Source organism: Theropithecus gelada, chromosome 3 (assembly GCF_003255815.1).
Source record: "Theropithecus gelada isolate Dixy chromosome 3, Tgel_1.0, whole genome shotgun sequence".
In the NCBI taxonomy this organism is placed as follows: domain Eukaryota; kingdom Metazoa; phylum Chordata; class Mammalia; order Primates; family Cercopithecidae; genus Theropithecus; species Theropithecus gelada.
The window spans coordinates 25,716,667-25,739,054 of record NC_037670.1 but is presented as its reverse complement, the minus strand read 5'-3'; the positions used below and the strand labels follow the sequence as shown (position 1 = coordinate 25,739,054).

Genomic DNA, 22,388 nt, shown 5'->3' with positions numbered 1-22,388 from the left:
TGCCAATCCATTGATTACTATGTGTATGTGTGTGTGATTGACTTTTATAGGTCGAACAGCAAATAAGGATCCAATTAAAGCCTTTTACGAAAACAGGTAAGTTAATAGCAGGTCAGTAGCTGCTGCTAGGAGTGGCTTTGCTCCATGAATTTAAGAATCACTTATGTTTGACGCTTTAGGAGCTAATAGCAACCACAGTAAAGTTGGAGATGGAAGGAAGACAGGTAGTTTTTTAAGTGCCTGTGTTATCAGGTGACCTGTAAGTTGTCAGATTTATTTTGCTGTTTTACTGAACCATATAGATATAAGCTCAGTAGCCTAATCCTGTGGGAAAAGAGGGGTGAAATGTTAATTGGATGTTACTATGCTTGAATGGGACCAGTTTGGCTGTGAAGCTCCTGGCAGCAGAGAGCTGGGACATATCCTGTGCCCTCTGCCCTTCACCTCTGTCATGGAAACATCTATGGCAAAAACCACAAGTACTCTTGGACCAACCTAATACTTCCAGCTTCCTGATGTCTTTCAAAGGCTAAGATACTTCCTATTAGAAATAGGCAACAGACAGACTTGAGTATGCTCACAAGAAAACAATAGCAACCAGGGTTGTACCTTTGCTTATTTGGCAATTAAAACAGATTAAATGTTTTTCTGCATGCTTGTTCAGATGTCTGGGATATTGAAGCTCCTCATTCTGTAGCATGCTGAACATGTAGACATAAAGAAATTGGCTGTGGAATTGGAATCTTTAAATTTAATTTTAGTATCCTAATTTAACTTAAATTAGGATATTTAAATTTAACACAAGGACATAGGTTTTTTTGTTTGTTTTTTAAATTTTTTTGAGACGGAGTCTCACTCTGTCACCCAGGCTGGAGTGCAGTGATGTGATCTTGGCTCACTGCAGCCTCTGCCTCTGGGTTCAAGTGATTCTCCTGCCTCAGCCTCTCGAGTAACTGGGACCACAGGCAACTGCCACCATGCCTGACTAATTTTTGTATTTTTGGTAGAGATGGGCTTTCACCATGTTGGCCAGGCTGGTCTCGAACTCCTGACCTCAAGTGATCTGCTCGCCTTGGCCTCCAAAGTGCTGAGATTGCAAGAGTGAGCCACTGTGCCCAGTCTGAGCCACCGCACCTGGTTAGTATTTAAATGTTAGAACCCAGAATGCTTTTTTTTGAAGTGTTTTTTTTTTTTTCTTTCCCGAGACAGAGTCTCTCTCTGTCACCTAGGCTGGAGTGCAGTGGCACAATCTTAGGTCACTGCAACCTCCGTCTACTGGGTTCAAGCAGTTCTCCTGCCTCAGCCTCCCCAGTTGCTGGGATTACAGGCACTTGCCACCACACCTGGCCGATTTTTGTATTTTTAGTAGAGACGGGGTCTCACGATGTTGGCCAGGCTGATCTCGAACTCCTGACCTTAGCTGATCCACCTGCCCTGGACTCCCAAAGTGCTGGAATTACAGGCGTGAGCCACTGCACCCGGCCCTTGAACTGTTCTTTCTTTATTTTGAGTTTAATACCAAATTTAAAATAATGTTTATGTATAAAGCTCCATCTCACAGGTAGAAAATCTTTTTAAAACAATAATACCTTGCTTTCAAGGAAAAAAGGCTGTGATTGCTGCAACCTGTTCATTCAAAGGATAACTTTTTTAAAATGTATAATAATTCATTTCTTTTTTCCCCCACTTAGGGCCTACACACCTAGGAATTTATCAGCACCTGTATTTGCAACTTCACTTAACTTTGTGGAGAAGGAAAGAGATTTCAGAAAAATTAATCACGAAATGGCCAACGGTGGTAATCAGAATCTAAAAGTAAGCTCCATTGAAAACTACAGTTTTTTTCAAGTATAGATAGTCTCATATTTTTACAGTAATATTTTGGTGGTAATAGAAACCAAATTTTTGGCGATTTGAACCCTTTTTGCCTATTGTTACCAAAAGAATGATTCTTTTTATAATAAATAATCTGAGTATCTCATACAACTACATAAATATAATATTTGAAAGTCACAGAATTTATTTTGAAATCACATTTATGTGTTTTCAAAATATTTTTTAAAATAACCATTTTGTCACTTACTTCTCTTTGTATCGTCTTCCTTCGGTTGTTGGAAAAGTCCTCTTGTTGATAACATTGAAAATTTCTAAGAGACTGTGTTCAGTTAGGGAGAGGAGTTTATACTGAGCATTTCCAGCTGGATCTGGAATTGTATTGAGCATTTCCAGCTGGATGTGAAACTAAGGGTCTGTAAACACTCACCCCAACCTGCCTTAGCAGCCCTTTTCCAGCCTTCCACCCTTTTTGAGGTCTTGAAATCACACAGGTTTACTTGGTGCTTCTAAATGAACTCTACTCTTGGGTTCAGGCCATTCTATCCAAATCGTACTTCTTCCTCAAAAACAAACACAAATGCTATATCCTCACTAACATTTTTCTTAACCACTCCAGCTTAAGTGATTTTTCCCTTTTGTGAGCTGTGAGAGGTATTACTGACTATGCAATTAACATGTCAATAATAACACAGTACTTTCTTTTCTTCTTAAGGATGATTGTTGTTTAACTACTGAAGTGATGTGTCTTTTCACCCCATCTGATTGTAAACTATCTGAGAACAGGAGTTACCTCCTGTATCTCTCTGTATCTATGGTAGACCTAAATCATAATAATGATCACTATTATAATTGATCTTTAATAATTGATTATATTTAATAATTTATTATATATAGAAAAATATCATCAGTAGCTTCTTTTTTGGCTTACCCTTTTGTAGTTATACTCACGAGTGCCATATTGCCGCTTCTCTTTTTTTTTTTTTTTTTTTTTTGAAATGGAGTCTTGCTCTGTTGCCCAGGCTTGAGTGCAGTGGCACGATCTCTGCTCACTGCAAGCTTCACCTCCTGGGTTCATGCCATTCTCCTGCCTCAGCCTCCCAAGTAGCTGGGACTGCAGGTTCCCGCCACCACACCCGGTTAATTTTTTTGTAGTTTTAGTAGAGACAGGGTTTCATCATGTTAGCCAGGATGGTCTCGATCTCCTGACCCCATCATCCGCCTGCCTCGGCCTCCCAAAGTGCTGGGATTACAGGCGTGAGCCACCACGCCCAGCTGCTGCTTCTGTTTTCTTCCTCCAATTTATATTTTAAAAATAGTTTTACTCTCAGGCTTGCAGATTTTTATGTACAGATGTGATAGTGTTAATTCAGGTATTACTGAACAATTGTCACGTCAGGCACTGTGCTAGGCAACAGAAATAGAATTGTCATTCAAGAATTCGTCCTTGCGTATCATGATCCTTATCATTAGTTACCTTTTTTTTTGTTTGTTTATATATTTAGGCTTAATAACCAGCTGCATATTTTAGATGCTTGGGTTAATTCTATCCTATTCTATTCTAAATTCTTTTATATGGCTCTTGAATTCTTCATGGCTGGGTTTTAGTTTTTGTTTTTAGAGTCTCACTAATTTTCATTGGCAGGTGGTGGATGAGGTGTTGAAGGTAGATGATTGTGACTGTTATCCTGAATTTTCACCACCATCAAGTGAGTATTGTTTTTATATCAATTGTTGCCAAGTTAATATAATGTCTCCTAAACTTGGATGCCCTACAATTTGCACAAGCCTTGCTTATATCCACTCTTGTTCTCCTTTACTTTATAATGCTTCTATGTTAAGAAATTGTTGAATATTTATTTGAAATCAGTGCTCAGTCTTTTAATATTATTTAGTAAATGTAATTTTGGAAATTCAAATGAAAGGAAAGGAAAAGATGAAGTACATAGCTCTTTTTGACCTGCTTCTTAATTTTTTTTAGGCTGTTTCTCCTTATTGAAAGTTTATTATTGCCTCCTTTCCTCCCACCTGCTAGGAGCCTGTTTAGACCTTTTTAAATCTAATTGTTCTCCCCCATAAAATTTTAATAGCTGTTTATGTACCATATGTGCATCTGTGCTTTATGTGTGAAAAGAATTGATATTGTCTCCCAATAACTAATTTTCACCCTATTGGGGGTGATATCACCCATGTTGAGAACGGATGCTGCTATAACAAAAATACCATAAACTGGATAGCTTACAAGCAACAAACATTTATTTCTCACATTTCCAGAAGCTGGGAAATTCATCATCATGATGTCAACAGATTTGATGTCTGCTGAAGGTCCTCTTCCTGGTTCATAGATGGCCATCTTTTTGCCGTGTCCTCATGTAGTAGAAGGGAGCAAGACAGCCCTCTGGGGTCTCTTTTTGTTTTCTTTCTTTTGAGACAGAGTCTTGCTCTGTTGCCCAGGCTGGAGTGCAGTGGCATGATCTGGGCTAACTGCAACCTCCGCCTCATGGGTTCAAGCAATTCTCCTGCCTCAGCCTCCCGAGTAGCTGGGATTACAGGCGTGCACCACCACGCCAGGCTAATTTTTGTATTTTTAGTAGAGACAGGGTTTTGCCGCACTGGCCAGGCTGGTGTCGAAATCTTGGCTTCAAGCAGTCCTCCCGCCTTAGCCTCCCAAAGTGCTGGGATTGCAGGCGTGTGCCACCACGCCCAGCCTGGGGTGTCTTCTTATAAGGGCACTAATCCCATGCATGAGGGGACAGCCTCATGACCTAATTCCTCCCAAAGGTTCCACCTCCTATTACCATGGCCTTGAGGATTTGGATTTCAACATGTGAATCTTGTGAGGGACACAGATGTCCAGACCATAACAGTGCTGTAGGCTAAGTCTCATTTGTTTTAAGTTGTGTGTGCTCAGTGCATGTATTTATTTACGTATCTAGTAAACACAGATACCGCAGAACCTCATTACTTGGCATCATTTGGAGATGAAGGTTCTGGAGAAGTGAATATTTTTGTGCTTCATTCATTTCTGAATCTTAATACCACCAGAGTTTGAAGAAAATCTTTCTAAAGTGTATTACATGCTTCCCTGCCTTTTAACACGAGATTTAGGAAAATACAGGTTTTCTTGATGGCTTAAGGTTGTGGTCACGCACAACAGTGACTGACCTCAAGCCTGAAAGTGTTCGCCCCAGGATTCTTAAGGTGAGATTGTTGATTTTTTAGTTAACGATCCTCTCTTTTCCCTTCTCTTGTTTGTTGGGTGGTTGGTTTTTCTTTCCATCGTTTTGCTTCTAGCAGCCATTTCTATTTTTTGCGACCTGCAGCTTCATGTTTGCTCAGGCTCAGTTAGTTCCATAGATACAGCTACTTAATAACGAGCATTTCCATTTGGTTAGCACATTAGCGTCATGACAGGGAGGGGAAACTCAGGCAGTTGTCCTACCTGATGCAATTCCAACAGCATATGAAACATCTTTGAGGATAAAACTTTTTTTTTGGAAGATAGCTTTTAATGTCTTGATATTTCTCAGGCCATTATCATCATTTAATTAAATAAATTCTGTCTACCCTTCAGCATTTACATACAGCATTTACATACAGGGGAAGAAATTGAGGTTCCAGGGTTAAGGTTAAGTAGTTTTGTCCAAGGTCACAGAATGGAAATCAAACTAGAATTCTTCTGCCTTTCCAAAAGCTGCTTTTGTTTTCTGAGGCCACCAAAGCCCAGGCTCATTCCGTCCTTATTACATTGGCTCTGACTTGTCTCTGTGCCCTCCCCTTAAACCTTCATCAGATGCACCCTGCTCCTCCTGCCATACCAGTTCTTCTACACAGCTCCGAGCAGGGCTCTCCCTGCCCAAAAATATGCAGTGGTTTCCTATTCCTGCCAGCAGAATAAACTGGGCTCACAGAGCTGCATCTGAAGCTAAGGGTCTGTAAACACTCACCTCAGCCTGCCTTAGCAGCCCTTTTCCAGCCTTCCACCCTTTTTGAGGTCTTGAAATCACACAGGTTTACTTAGTGCTTCTAAATGAACTCTGCTCTTGGGTTCAGGCCATTCTATCCAAATCGTACTTCTTCCTCAAAACCAAATACAAATGCTATATCCTCACTAACATTTTTCTCAACCACTCCAGCTTAAGTGATTTTTCCCTTTTGTGAGCTGTGAGGGGTATTACTGACTATGCAATTAACATGTCAATAACAACACAGTACTTTCTTTTCTTCATAAGGATGATTGTTAACTACTGAAGTGATGTGTCTTTTCACCCCATCTGATTGTAAGCTGTCTGAGAACAGAAGTATCTCTCTGTATCTATGGTAGACCTAAATTATAATAATGATCACTATTATAATTGATCTTTAATAATTGATTATATTTAATAATTTATTATGTATAGAAAAATATCATCAGTAGCTTCTTTTTTGGCTTGCCATTTTGTAGTTATACTCACATACCATATTGCTGCTTCTGTTTTCTTACTCCAGTTTATGTGTTAAAAATAGTTTTACTCCCAGGCTTGTAGATTTTTATGTACAGATTTCAGGAACAAATACTTTTATGTTCACAGGTCAGCCTCCAAAACATAAAGGAAAACAAAAATCTCGAAACAATGAATCAGAGAAGTTCAGGTATGTTTTTTCTCTAAGGTGTGTTTTTTTCCCCCTAGCGTACTCTCCCCAAGTAAAAGGAAAAAAAAGATTGTTTTTTGAGTGTTAGCTACTTTAATGTATGTAATATGATGAGTACCAAAATCCCTTTCAAATATCAAAAGCATATCTTTAGGAAATGATAATTTTTGGCTAAAGGATTATTAATCCTGGATATTAATATGTTGACTTCTGAAAGTCATGTAATATTTAATATGTCCATATTAATTTTTTAATATGTACGCTAAAAGGAAAAAGCATTGAGAGAGATATAAGATGCACATGAAACCTCCTTCCTTGCTCACCTCATTTGACCCCTCCTGCAGTCCCTTCCCTAGGGCCTCTAGGAATGCACTGTTAACAGTTTCATGACTATTGGGAAAGTTACTCTGCATATACAGCCATGGGTATGCATATTTCAGATACCCTTTTGAGTAATTATCGTTAGAGGAAAATATTTCCTAATGAATTCTGACTACTTATAAAATGAATTCTATCAAACATCCCCATGAAAATTAACTGTAATTAATTGCCTGCTATCTTTTTTTTTTTTTTTTTTGAAATAGGGTCTTGCTCTATCACTTAGGCTGTGGTGCAGTAGTGTGACCCTAGCTCACTGCAGCCTTGAACTCCTGGGCTCTAGTGATTTTTCTGCCTCAGCTCCCAAGTACTACTGCTACTATGGTGCATGTCACCATGCCTGGGTAATTAAAAATAAATTTTTTTTAGAGACAGGGTCTTGCTCTGTTGCCCAAGCTGGTCTTGAATTCCTGGCCTCAAGTGATCCTTCTGCCTTGGCCTCCCAGAGTGCTGGCATTCCAGGCATGTGCCTGGCCTTGCCTCCTATCTTTATAGTTAATACCCCATTGCCAACAAGATATAAATTGATTACAATGTGAAATTGTAAATCTTTTAATACAGAAGTTTTTGAAGTGAATGAAAGTGATGTTGGAGAAATAGCAAAGCCATGTCTGCCACAATACACTGGTTTTCAATTTCTTCTCCATTTCTTAATCTGAATCCATAATAGATGCTTCAGGGAGAATTATTTGAATATCAAAACACTAAAAAAAGTCAGTGAAATCTCATTTCTTTTCAAAAATGGCCATTTTTGGATGCTGCTTTGAATACAAAGCAAGGATATAGCATATTATTATGTTTTTCTATTATTTGATAGAAAAATCATGAGTCTTCTTCCCTGCCTTCCCCTGTACCCCTAAAGAAACCAGAGCTTAATACATGGTCATTTTTTGAATGCAGGATTGTAATTTTAACCTGTTTTATTAAAAAAAATTTATTTTTCTGATATTCTGTTTCTCTTTTCAAACTGAACACTCCTTATTTAATAATATCTACCATATGGGACTATTTCATCATTAAATGGGATAACCACATAAAACACTTAGAGCCCTGGAACATAGTAAATCTTCAGTGTACTTCAGCTGTCATTATTGCTGTCACCATCATTTTCATTGTTATTAGAATGACTTTGACCTACAGCTTGCTTTTTTGTCTTTTACAAAATATCTTGTGTTTCTTCCCATGTTCAGAACACAGAGCTCTTCCATTCTTCATTTGCTGCACAGTATTTTGTATTATAGCCGTATCCCCTATTTTTGTGCATTTAGGCTCTTCCTTCCTCTTTTACTCCCTCACTTTCTTTCCCTCTCTCCATCTCTCTCTTTTTCTTCTTTCTTTCCTTTGAGAGGGATAAATCATATGGTACTTCAAACATCCTTGCACATGCACCTTTGTGCACCTGTTGATATATATTTACAATAAATACTTTGTAAATAATGTGTAGAAGTTGTTTCTATAGTGGGATTGCTGTATCAAAGGGGACGTGTAATTTTAACTTTGACAGATATTGCCAAATTGTTCTCTCAGAAAATGGGCACTGTTCACACTCCTGCTAATCTACAAGAGGGTGTGGTGTAATAAAAAATACGTGTGTTTGGTATTTGTCCCAGTTCCTGGTACAGAGCTCCCAAAGCCCATGGAATTTCCTGAATGATATGAGTATATTTTGTTACTCATCATGAGCCCCTTTCCATGTATTTGAGTTTATGCTAATGGGGTGACTCAAAGTAGTGCCTCAGATAGTTCAGGAGGAGGTCTAGTTACCGTAAAGAGCAAGCACCTGATTAGAGGGCTAAGACTTTCAGCCTCATACCTGACCTCCAAGGAGGGGAGGGGGGCTGGAAATTGAGGTTAGGCACCAGTGGCCAGTTGTTAATTGTACCTACATACCTACATAATGAAACCTTAGTAAAATCCTTAAAAGAGGGCTTGGGTAGCTTCTAGGTTGACGAATACATTGATGTGCTGGGAAAGCGGCATGCCCAAGGGGAGCACAAAGCTCCTCGCACTCCCCAACCTTCCTATGCATCTCTTCCTCTAGGCTGTTTGTGAGTTGTATCCTTTATAATAAATTGGTAATAGCAAGCACTTCCTTGAGTTCCATGTGTTTTTCTAGTGAGCTTGAAGAGGGAATCATGGGAACCCTCTTATAGTCAGCAGGGCAGGAGTGTGGGTAACCTGTGTACCGCACTTGCAGCTGAAGTGAGGGCAGTCTGGTGGGACTGATTCTTTACCCTGTGAGCTCTGCGCTAACTCTGGGAGTTAGTATCAGAACTGAATTGCATTATTGCACACTCATTTTGTGTTGGGCAGTTGAACTGATATGGAAAAATGACAATATTTGGTATTGGAAAAAATCTATACATCTGATGTCAGAAGGGCTTTCAGAAAACTCCACATCAAGTGCCTCAGATTTTCTTACTCTCACCAACTTAGGGAATCAGACATTCTGAAATGCTTATATCTTATTATTAGATTTTCCCATCACATTGAACATCTTTGCACTGTTTATTGGGCACATTTATTGTTTTAGGACAATGTTGTTACTAGTGACTGCAGATCAAGGCAAATACCCCTTAATTTTTCTCTTTTTTCAAAAGCTGCTTTTCCATATTTTCTTTATAATCAATTCATCTGGTTTCCCTCCACCTCTGATTTTATAGGAATGCTTATTGAGATTGCATTGAGTATAGAAATTTCTAATAGAAATATTGCCAAAATGCCAATTCCCCCCAAAAGAATGGCCAACTTGTATGGCTTACCATTTACTCAGTATTTTACATGGCCTTCAGTAAATAGATTTTTTTCTTCTCTCTGTCACATTGGAGGGATGAGAGTGAACTAATATTGAGATTCTATATTTTTTTCTTTCTTTTTTTTAGATGATGGAGTCTTGCTCTGTCGCTCAGGCTATAGTGCAGTGGTGTGATCTCGGCTCACTGCAACCTCCACCTCCTGAGCTCAAGCAGTTCTCCTGCCTCAGCCTCCCAAGTAGCTGGGATTACAGGCATGTACCACCACACCAGGCTAATTTTTGTATTTTTAGTAGAGACAGGATTTCACCATGTTGGTCAGGCTGGTCTCGAACACCTAACCTCAGGTGATCCACCCGCCTCGGCCTCCCAAAGTGCTGGGGTTACAGGTGTGAGCTACTGTGCCTGGCTCTATTTTTTCTTTATATGAGTAGAACTGTTTTATTTTAAAATGATTTTTTTAAATGTTTTTTTTTTCTTTTAGTTGTAGTTCACCATTGACTTTACCAGCAGATTTGAAGAATATCTTGGAGAAACAGTTTTCTAAATCTTCCAGAGCTGCACACCAGGTAATGGAGAAGCTTTTCCAATGGAAAAAGCAAAACTCTTTGAACAAAACATTGTTCACATGAATAAAGTTCTAATCATGTACATCTCTTAAGATTTTTAAAATATAATTATTGTATTATATTGTAGTTTGTAGAGGTGGGGTCTCACTATGTTGTCCAGGTTGGTTTCAAACTCCTGGCCTCAAGCAGTCCTCCTAAAGTGTTGGGATTACAGGCGTGAGCTATCGCACCCAGCTGTTATAGACATATAATTTAATATATGTGACTGCTAAGAATCCAATCTATCACTAATTTAAATATTAACTTGATAATTATATTAGCTAGAAGTTTAACTAATGATTAACACTGTGGAGTTATTTGCTTCTCAAAGAGTTAACACTAATATTAACTTTATTTTAAAAATATTTAAACACAGTTTCATTATACTTACTCTAAAGTCATTAAAGAACAAACTTTTATTCTTTAAATGATTTAACTTAATCAGATAATGTTGTATATAAAATTCTTTTTATGTTACTTCGTGATGGAAAATATACATTAACATGGAATAGAATCCTTGTTTCAAAACGTGGATATTTTTTTAAGTATACATAACAGATATTTTACAAATAACTAAAATAGATTCCTAGTAATTTGCTTAAAAGCATTTTTGAGAATTTCTTACGGTTGGAGATTTTAAATTATATCTTTTTACATTGATTTTTACTGACTCTAAAAACCATGAAATACTTAAATAGATGACAGCCTGTGAAGATGAAAAGACTATTTAAATAAATATGATTGGTGTCTTTGAGCCTCTGTTTGTTCATTCAACACAGTTTGATTGAGTCTCTCTCCATATGCTGAGGACTGAGAGAGATTGGGTGTGCAGTGATGTGATTTCGGCCTGCTCTGCTGGAGCTTTCAGGACAGATCATTTATGTTGTATTGAGGGAAGTGACTTCCAATGAAAGCATGAGGCTGTATGGATCTTATTTCTAGACTGATAAAGAAAGCTGGGCATAGTGACACGTGTCTGTAGTCCCAGATCCTCAGGAAGCTGAGGTGAGAGGATTAGCCACTGCTCTCCAGCCTAGGCAACATAGTAAGGCCCTGAATTAATTAATTAATTAATTAATTATTATTTTCTTTTGTTTTCTTTTTTTATGCCTCTCACTAGTTTGGGAGCCCTGTCTCCTTTAAAGAAGAAAGAAAAAGAATGAGAATAAGATTAAAATGGAATAAGTTTATGAAAGGCTAATAACTAGTATTTGTAGGGCTAGCACATCATCATTTGCAACTTCAAGTTCATATCTTAAAACAAGTATGGCTTGTTTTAAATGAGTTGTGTTTGTATTCTTCTGCTTAAAAAAGAGAAAATCTCAAATTAACACGCCAGGCTGCTTTTCTTTTTTTTCTTTTTTTTTTTTTTTTTTGAGACAGAGTCTCGCGCTGTCGCCCAGGCTGGAGTGCAGTGGCGCGATCTCGGCTCACTGCAAGCTCCGCCTCCCGGGTTCACGCCATTCTCCTGCCTCAGCCTCCTGAGTAGCTGGGACTACAGGCACCCGCCACCGCGCCCGGCTAATTTTTTGTATTTTTAGTAGAGACGGGGTTTCACTGTGGTCTCGATCTCCTGACCTTGTGATCCGCCCGCCTCGGCCTCCCAAAGTGCTGGGATTACAGTCGTGAGCCACCGCGCCCGGCATCTTCGAGCTTTTAAGTTTTTGTGAGAGCTGCTCTTTTCCATGCATATTCTGGGGAGCGCTCTGCCAAACTTTGATTCATTGATTCAAAAGCCAGCAGAGGCTAGGTGCAGGGGCTCACTCCTGTAATCCCAGCACTTTGGGAGGCCAAGGCTGGCGGATCACGAGGTCAAGAGATTGAAACCATCCTGGCTAACATGGCGAAACCCCGTCTTTACTAAAAAAACAAAAAATTAGCTGGGTGTGGTGGCGCGTGCCTGTAGTCCTAGCTACTCGGGAGGCTGAGGCAGGAGAATTGCTTGAACTCCAGAGGCGGAGGTTGTAGTGAGCCGAGATTGTGCCACTGCATTGCAGCCTGGCGACAGAGCAAGACTCCATCTCAAAAAAAAAAAAAAAAAGTAAATAAATAAAATAAAATGGCCAGCAGAAGGCTTTTGTTAATGGGTAAACAAACTGCTTTTTCTTCTGTGATTTGTGCAGTGGGGTCTCCTTTTGGATCTTCATTTTTAGGAACAGTGAGGAATACAGCATACATACTTGCAGTTGCTGCCCTTTTGAATGGCGCACACGTGTATAGCAAGGAGTGAGATTTTAGGCTTAATGTCTAGCCTTGCCTCTCCAATCTTTATGGAACTTTGGTGACTTACATTTATTCCCATGTCACTAAAATATGAATTCAAATTATAATGTGTATTCAAATTGCAAAGTTTTTCTTAGTTTAAGGGTACATGATAGCAATTTTGTTTTATTTTTTTGTTCCTTATGTTATTCCTTTTGCATTTAACCTATTGTTATCTCTCCCAGTAATTTTATCTAGTTATATTCAAATATATGTTAGGCAGGAGTACAGTTAACAATTGAAATATTTATTTCTTGCTTAGAATTAAGGTTTGTTTCAGAGCAGGATGGCAGTTGTTAAAATCTGGTAGTGATCAGAATATTGATTGTGTGTTCTTAAGTGTCTAATTGTTCTACTCCCAAACAATTTATTTTAAATGATAGCTAGTGTTTTTCATATATATTGTTAAAACTTAAAAATGCTCTCTGTTTAGTCTGGAGAGCAAGTGAGGCTTAGTGCCATGTAGTGTAAAATGAGCCACCTTTGTCACAGGCAACAGAAGAGGTGTTGCAATTAAGATGGTAAAGCAGTACATTTTCATTTTTCACTTTAAAAGTGTGCTGCTGAGAAAGGAATATGATGAATAAGGGTAGTTTGGGTATTGATTTAAACATTTTATCATTAGTTATAAAATATTACTATGAACTTGGCATCTTAAGTTTTAAATTAAAAATATGTAGATTTGGGTTACTGAAATAGAATTTCTTTTTTCCAGGATTTTGCTAATATAATGAAAATGTTGAGAAGCTTAATTCAAGATGGCTATACGGCCTTATTGGAGCAGCGTTGCCGCAGTGCTGCACAGGCCTTTACAGAGTTGCTGAACGGTTTAGATCCTCAAAAAATAAAGGTAAATTTGCCATATCATAACTTGTTTATCAGTGCTAATGCACCTCAGATGAATGCAGAAGAGAACCAAGGCCTTAAGTCTTTGTAGTCATATACCTAAGACCTTGCTGAGATTGGCTGAATCTACTTCAGGTTGTGGGAAGCAGGTAGTACTCCAATTCAGACTTCACGAGTATGCTCAATAGGTGATCCATGTTTATACTCTCTCCTTGACTGTAGTTTAGGGTCATTAGAACTGACTTTTTCTCTAAATCAAGGATTTCAACTCACTTTAGTCACACCTTTTCACCCAGGAAGAAAGTATAGGCACACCTCATTTCATTATGTTTTGCTTTATTGCACTTTGCAGACAATGCATTTTTTACAAATTGAAGATTTGTGGCAATCCTATGTCAAGCAGGTCTGTCGGTACCAGTCTTCCGAAAGCATGTGCTCACCTTGTGTCTCTGTGTCACATTTTGGTAATTCTCACAATATGTCATACTTTTTCATTATCATTATCACTATATCTGTGATCAGTGATCTTTGATGTTACTATTGTAATTATTTTGGGGCACTACAACCTGTGCCTATATAAGAAAGGGAACTTAATAAATTGTGTGTGTGTGTTCTGAGTGCTCTGCCAACCAGCTGTTATCTCCACCCACTTCTTTAAGTCTCCCTGTTCCCTGAGACATGATATTGAAATTAGGCCAATTAATGACCCTACAATGGCCTCTAAGTATTCAAGTGAAAGGAAGAGTTGCACATCTCTCACTTTAAATGAAAAACTAGAATGACTAAGCTTCGTGAGGAAGGCATGTTGAAAGCCAAGACAGGCAGAAAGTTAGTCCTCTTGTGCCAAATAGCCAAACTGTGAATGCAAAGAAAAAGTTTTTGAAGGAAATTAAAAGTGCTACTTTAATGAACACATGAATGACAAGAAAGTGAAACAGCTTTCTTGCCGATGTGGAGAGTCTTAGTGGTCTGGGTGGAAAATCAAACCAGCCATAACATTCTCTTAAGCCAGAGCCTAATCCAGAGCAAGACCATAACTCTTCTCTTCTGTGAAGGCTGAGAGAGGTGAGGAAGTTGCAGAAGAATAGTTTGAAACTAGCAGAAGTTGGTTCATGAGATTTAAGGAAAGAAGCCAATTCCATAACGTAAAAGTGCAAGGTGAAGCAGCAAGTGCTGATGGAGAAGCTGCAGCAAGCTATTGAGAAGATCTAGTGAAGATCATTGATGAAGGTGGCTATGCTAAACAACAGATTGTCAATGGAGACAAAACAACCTTCTGTTGGAAGAAGATGCCGTCTAGGACTTTCATAGCTAGAGAGAAGTCAATGTCTGGTTTCAAAGCTTCAAAAAGGATGGGTTCATTACTCATTAGGGGTTGATGCAGTTGGTGACCTAAGTTGAAGCCAGTGCTCATTTACTTTCCAAAAATCTGCAGGCCCTTGAGAATTATGCTAATTCACTCTGCCTGGAGCCCTAGAAATGGAACAACAAAGCATGAATGACAGCACATCTGTTGACAGCAAGGTTTACTAAGTACTTTAAGCCCACTGTTGAGACCTACTGCTAGAATAAAAGATTCCTTGCCAAATACTACTGCTCATTGACAATGCACCTGCCCAAGAGATTTGGTACGTGTACAAGGAGATGAATGTTGTTTTCATGCCTGGTAGCACATGGATCAAGGAGTCATTTTGACTTTCAAGTCTTATTATTTAAGAAACATATTTTATAAGGCTATAGCTGCCATAGTGATTCCTCTGTTGGATCTGGACAAAGTAAATTGAAAACCTTCTGGAAGGGATCACCACTCTAGATACCATAAAGAACGTTCATGATGCATGTGAGAGATCAAAATATCAACATCAACAGGAGTTTGGAAGAAGTGAATTCCAGCCCTCATGGATGACTTTGGGGGGTTCAGGACATTAGTGGAGAAAGTCACTGCAGATGTGGTGGAACAAGCAAGAGAATTAGAAGTGGAGCCTGAAGATGTGACTGAATTGCTGCAACCTCAGTATAAAACTTGCAGGGATACGGAGTTGCTTCTTACACATGAACAAAAAAAGTCATTTCTTGAAATGGAACCTACTCCTCGTGAAGATGCTGTGAATATTGTTGAAATGAGAAACTTAGTTGATCAAGCAGTGGCAGGATTTGCCACTCCAATTTTGAAAGAAGTTCTAGTGTGGGTAAAATGCTGTCAAAAAGCATCACATATTACAGAGAAACCTTTTCTGAAAGTAAGAGTCAATCAGTACGACGGACTTCATTGTCGTCTTATTTTAAGAAATTGCTGCAGCACCTTAATTTTCAGGAACTACCACCTTGAACAGTTAGCAGTCATCAATATCAAGGCAAAACCATCCACCAACAAAAATATGTAGATGACGGGTTGATGGGTGCAGCAAACCACCACGGCATGTGTATACCTATGTAACAAACCTGCATGTTCTGCACATGTATCCCAGAACTTAAAGTATAATTTTTAAAAAAGTTTAAAAAAAGATTATGACTCAGTAAAGCCTCAGATGATCATTAGCATTTGTAGCAATAAAATCTTAAGGTGTATACATTGTTTAATAGACATAATGCTAGTACACACTTAATAAACTACAGTATCGCTTAAACATAACTTTTATATGCACTGGGTAACCCATAAGTTTGTGAGACTCACTTGATTGTGATATTTGCTTTATTGTGATGCTCCAGAGCCGAACCCACAGTATCTCTGAAGTAGCCTATAATAGCTAAGCAAATGTCTTAATCTGCCACTAGTACCCCTTATATGAAAAATAATATGACTTTAATTAGAAATTAATCTATTATGAACTGTGCCTTAAGGAACTCTGAGACAGTGATTCTGTGTTTTAAATAGCAGGATAACTGCTTTATTGGGACAAAAATCTCTTTTCTAATTCGATTTGGCCAATCATACTGATTAGTTTTTATGACAATCATTGATTAGTAAGATTGATTAGCGAGATTCTATTACACTTCTTTTTCTGTTGTGACTAGATGCAGATTGGGCAGAATTATGTTCAGATTTTTAACTGAGGCATTTTTATTGACAGCAATTGAACCTGGCCATGATCAACTATGTCTTGGTTGTCTATGGACTTGCCATTTCTCTCCTTGGAATAGGACAGCCTGAGGTAAGATTTGTAACAGTGGTAATAAACAATGAAAATGATAGTGACATACCTTATAATAGTTGTTTTCTCATTTTGACCCATTTTCTTCTCTGTACCTTCTGATAATTTTGTCTGAAATGTCTCAGTTTAATTTAGTTTGTGTTTTTAAAGAATATTTAGTTTGTTCCTATTAGAAAAAGACTTTGCCAGGCAATCAGTGGGAATCTACTTTTTATTTGTATAAAAATTAGGACATAATGTATCATGATAGATAGATTTCAGAAACATAATCTTGGGGGAAAAGCAAGTTGGAGGACATAAACATTGTGATCCCACTTATATATAATTTGGAAAATATACATAATAGTATTGTATACTGTTTAAGAATTCTGTGCATCTTGTAAAAAAGTGAAAAAAATATGGATTATGTTTATATAGAATTGAAGATAATGGCTGCCTTTAGTGATGGCAGGAGGGAATGGACGTAGGGAGGTTTCATGTTATGTTGTTTTCCTAGAAAAACACAGGTAACGATAATGTTAATATCTCTTATTTCTAGGTAGAAAGTACTTAGGTATTGTATTATTTCTAGATTGCAGGCTTCCTATAACTGCATGTAGTCAGTGTATAGACATGAGCTCCCAGGATTTCCATTAGTCATGCTCCTGCCTTGCTCTCCTGGAATGTTTACCTACCTATACTGTTCGGCATTATAACTTTGCTTTCTGAGGTTTTGAGTTTGCTATAAATGTTGAAATGCTCTAGAATGACCTCAAGTATAATATATAATTTGGGCTCTGTTTTTCCCTGTCTAGATGAAGGTTTAACCCTAACTTGCCACCTAGCAAGGATCTAAGTAGTCTTTTACGTTCTGTTCTCTCCCAGAAGTCGACAGTGCCCAAGGTTCATTTTCCTTGATCTCAATGTCACAGGTTAATGTCTCCCATGAATGCTGTCTAATTCTATTTTCCAAGAGACAGTTGGAGACAGAACTTCATGATTTTAATTTTATTCCTGACAGAATAATAATAAATACCATATTTTACCTTATTAGAATTGAAGAAATCATTTATTACATTTGTGATTTAATGTAAAATAGAATGATTTGGGAAAAAAAAAACATGTTATAGTAGAACTTACATGTTTGGAAGAATTTCATCAGAGGACAGCCCTTGCTTCAAACACTTTTAGAATGCCTCTGTTGGAACTGGCCTCAAAGCTCTACTTTGTAGTGACATTTCTTTTTTTCACTCACAGTAGGGTTACCAGTATTTCTTAGAACTGAGTGTCTTTTGGATGTTTTCCAAAAACAAAATTCATTCAACTTAGTGGTTTTTCACTGTTGAGAATATTAAAAAAAGAATGTACTCTAAGTTATGTTAAGTTTTTCCTAAAGAGCTGTTTTTAAGACAGCTTTCATCCATCTTATGCCACAAAAGACTGTGATAATATCATTGGAATGGCATTCCTTCCAAGGGATTAGCACTTAATAGGATCTATGTTATGGTGTGTTTACACCATAATTAACCTTTTTTAAAAAAACAAAAACAAAAACACGATTTGACTCTTTTTAGTATTAGCCAGCACCTGCCAGGCCCTTAGTGTGTACTGGTAAATGCTTGTAGGTTGATTGTCTGATGTGTTCAGCTGGATTGGTTTGGTTGTGTCTCTGACTATCCATATGATCAGAAATTTATGTAATTCCTAAGAAAGTGAAACACAGAGGTATAATTTTGCTACAGGAATTTGGGGATATGCAGTTGTTATTTTAATATTATTAAAAAAATCAACCTTTAGGTAAAATTTATTTCAGTATTTCTCTTTGTATGTAAGTGATCATTGTTTTCACTGCTATTGAAGGAATTATCTGAAGCTGAAAACCAGTTTAAGAGGATTATTGAACACTACCCCAATGAGGGACTTGACTGCTTGGCCTACTGTGGAATTGGAAAAGTATACTTGAAAAAAAACAGGTTAGTAGAAATGACACTAATTTAAGCTGTAGGCTGGTAACTCATTTAAAATCCAATATGATAATGATCCATTTTCTGGAATTATTTTGATATTTCCTCTGTAGCACACTATCATAATTGTGATTTACTTTGAGGACCTGAATGAAATATCACTATCAATATATATATATTTTTTATTATACTTTAAGTTCTAGGGTACATGTGCACAACGTGCAGGTTTGTTACATATATATACATGTGCCATGTTGGTGTGCTGTACCAATTAACTCGTCATTTACATTAGGTATGTCTCCTAATGCTATCCCTCCCCACCCCCCTCCCCACAATAGGACCCGGTGTGTGGTGTTCCCCTTGCTGTGTCCAAGTGATCTCATTGTTCAGTTCCCACCTATGAGTGAGAACATGTGGTATTTGGTTTTCTGTTCTTGCGATAGTTTGCTGAGAATGATGGTTTCCAGCTGCATCCATGTCCCTACAAAGACACAAACTCATCCTTTTTTATGGCTGCATAGTATTTCATGGTGTATATGTGCCACATTTTCTTAAACCAGTCTGCCACTGATGGACATTTGGGTTGATTCCAAGTCTTTGCTATTGTGAATATGCTGCAGTAAACATACGTGTGCATGTGTCTTTATAGCAGCATGACTTATAATCCTTTGGGTATATCCCCAGTAATGGGATGGCTGAGTCAAAAGGTATTTCTAGTTCTAGATCCTTGAGGAATCGCCACACTGTTTTCTACAATGGTTGAACTAGTTTACAGTCCCACCAACAGTGTAAAAGTGTTCCTATTTCTCCACATCCTCTCCAGGACCTGTTGTTTCCTGATTTTTTAATGATTGCCATTCTAACTGGTGTGAGATGGTATCTCATTGTGGTTTTGATTTGCATTTCTCTGATGGCGAGTGATGATGAGCATTTTTTCATGTGTCTGTTGGCTGTACGAATGTCTTCTTTTGAGAAGTGTCTGTTCATATCCTTTGCCCACTTTTTGATGGGGTTGTTTTTTTCTTGTAAATTTGATTGAGTTCTTTATAGGTTCTGCATATTAGCCCTTTGTCAGATGAATAGATTGCAAAAATTTTCTCCCATTCTGTAGGTTGCCTGTTCACTCTGATGGTAGTTTCTTTTGCTGTGCAGAAGCTGTTTAGTTTAATTAGATCCCATTTGTCAATTTTGGCTTTTGTTGCCATTGCTTTTGGTGTTTTAGACATGAAGTCCTTGCCCATGCCTATGTCCTGAATGGTATTGCCTAGGTTTTCTTCTAGGGTTTTTATGGTTTTAGGTCTAACATTTAAGTCTCTAATTCATCTTGAATTAATTTTCGTATAAGGAGTAAGGAAAGGATCCAGTTTCAGCTTTCTACTTATGGCTAGCCAATTTTCCCAGCACCATTTATTAAATACACTATGAATATTAATTGTTAAAGCAAGGCCAGTCATTGCAGTTCTTGGTACTTCCTGATTTTAAATCTAGTAAGTCAGCAATATAGTAATTTGACATTAAAGATTGAATAGTCTAGTGTATAATCATCTGTAGTGAGTAAATTGATATAATGTTTTTAAAATCTGATTGTTTAATTTTTTGATTTAATTATTTTTTAAAAATCTGTATAAAGATGGTTTTAAATAAGAGATATCTATGTGTTCAAAGACATAATGAGTTAGGAATAAAAGTCTCTCCTCTGAACTCTATTGTAGTTGTAATCCTTACTCATAGTTTAATATTGAAGCTGTTCTCTAAATGCCTCATGTCTCTTAGTCTTGTCTCCCTGAATGTCAGTATGTCCCCGAGGGGACAGGATTATGTCTTGAGCTTTAAAAAAAGAAAATCTGTTCTGCCACTTGTACCCAGTATAGAGGTAGGTATTTTAGATTACTGTATAAAGAAATAATTGTTGACTGATTGAATATTATTTATAATTTCTAACTATCTTTCAATTTTCATTTAACTTGTTAGGGGAAATTTTGTGAGATTTTGGCGGAACCCCCCACCCCAGGCTTAGAATGTGCCTAGAACCTCCTTTATAGATTTTTTTAAATTAAAGTTTTTTTTTTGGCCAGGCACAGTGGCCCACACCTGGAATCCCAGCACTTTGGGAGGCCGAGGTGGGTGAATCACCTGAGGTCAGGAATTCGAGACCAGCCTGACCAATATGGTGAAACCCCGTCTCTACTAAAAATACAAAAATTAGCCGGGTGTGGTGGTGTGCACCTGTAGTCCCAGCTACCGGGAGACTGAGGCAGGAGAATTGCTTGAACCCAGGAGGCAGAGGTTGCAGTGAGTTGAGATTGTGCCACTGCACTCTAGCCTGGGTGACAGAGCGACACTCCGTCTCAAAAAAAAAGAAAGAAAGTTTTTCTTTACTTCGTGAAATTACTGTCTGTCTTCGCTAAGCTATATTAAGGATCAAGTAGATGCAGGGAAAGTGAGGACTTAGCAAGCACCTTTACAGGATTAGCAAATGAAACTAGTTTAAAAGTTTAGTATAAATTGTTTAGGTTATAACCGTTTGATGTAGCAGTCACATGCAAATTCACAAGGTCTAGAAAAATTACTTAAATGTTTAGAATCATGGAGATTGTGCAAAACTAGAAAGTCTTTTCCATATTGAAAAGCATTTACATTTTAATTTCTGAATATTACGGTGTGGGACTGAATAGCAAATACGCTGTTTTTTGGTGTTGCAATGTGCAGTTTCTGCTTTGAAATCCTGTGATGTATGACTGTCTTACGGTGGATGGTGGTTTAGCTTTTCTGCACGTGAATCTTACTGTAGCTGTAGGCAAAAATAAGTTTTTAAATTGGGAAGTCATTTCAGGATTAGAGAAGGCAGGAAAGTCTTCTCTAGTGTGAAGAGATGAATAAAGACTTGGTTAACTTTTTTTTTTGTTGAGACAGAGTTTCGCTCTTGTTGCCCAGGGTGGGGTGCAATGGCGCAGTCTCAGCTCACTGCAACCTCTGCCTCCTGGAGGCAATTCTCTTGCCTCAGTCTCCCAAGTAGCTGGGATTACAGGCATGTACCACCACACCCAGCTAATTTTGTATTTTTAGTAGAGACAGGGTTTCACTATGTTGGTCAGGCTGGTTTCGAACTCCTGATCTCGGGTGATTCACCTGCCTTGGCCTCCCAAAGTGTTGAAATTACCAGCATGAGCCACTGCGCCCAGCCTTGGTTAACTTTATAATTAAGTACTTCAGTATTCGTTGACTGGACTGTGGGAATCTATTGACATTATTTCTTCAAATCATGAATGAAATCAGAACTAAAACATTTCATATTTATAGTTAAAGCAATTTAAATACACATTTAAATATTTGTTTTGTTAAAATAATTTACTGTTTTATGGTTGAGAGAAAACGTCCAGAATACATGATGCCTTAAAAAAAATTTTTTAGCAGAGAAATTTTTACTACCGTTGTCCTAATAGAGTCAAATAAAATAAAAATTCCCCTATTTATGAATTATTAGTTGAAGTGGAAGTTTGCTGTTTCTGTATAAGAATCTACTTTAGTTTAGTTAATGAAACAAAGATTGAACAGATTATTCAATTTTGTTTCAATTGTTCGAAACTTTAAAAAGTAAGTATCAACTTTAAAAGAACTAGCGTACATTGGCCGGGCGTGGTGGCTCATTCCTGTACCAGCACTTTGGGAGGCCTAGGCGGGCGAATCATGAGGTCAGGAGTTCGGCACCAGCCTGGCCAATATGGTGAAACCCTTTCTCTACTAAAAAAATAGAAAAATTAGCCGGGTGTGGTGGTGCGTGCCTGTAGTTACAGCTACTTGGGAGACTGAGGCAGAAAGAATCGCTGAACTCAGGAGGTGGAGGTTGCAGTGAGCTGAGATCGCGCCACTGCACTCCAGCCTGGGTGACAGAGTGAGACTCCATCTCAAAAACAGCAACAAAAACAACAACAACAAAAAACTAGTGTACACCTAGCACAATAAAGCCAGTGTCCAAGACGA

The 22,388-nt window shown here is 38.0% G+C and overlaps 1 protein-coding gene across 1 annotated transcript in view; it reads left to right on the top strand.

The window, feature by feature from the left end:
- Positions 1-22,388, top strand: part of TTC3 (tetratricopeptide repeat domain 3) — a 120,576-nt gene that overhangs the window by 39,223 nt on the left and 58,965 nt on the right. Inside the window, exons 13-20 of the mRNA XM_025378521.1 lie at positions 51-96; positions 1,692-1,815; positions 3,479-3,542; positions 6,405-6,465; positions 10,081-10,165; positions 13,182-13,316; positions 16,384-16,464; positions 18,304-18,416. Of these exons, the coding sequence (XP_025234306.1) occupies positions 51-96; positions 1,692-1,815; positions 3,479-3,542; positions 6,405-6,465; positions 10,081-10,165; positions 13,182-13,316; positions 16,384-16,464; positions 18,304-18,416 (709 nt within the window). The remainder of the gene's footprint in view (positions 1-50; positions 97-1,691; positions 1,816-3,478; positions 3,543-6,404; positions 6,466-10,080; positions 10,166-13,181; positions 13,317-16,383; positions 16,465-18,303; positions 18,417-22,388) is intronic.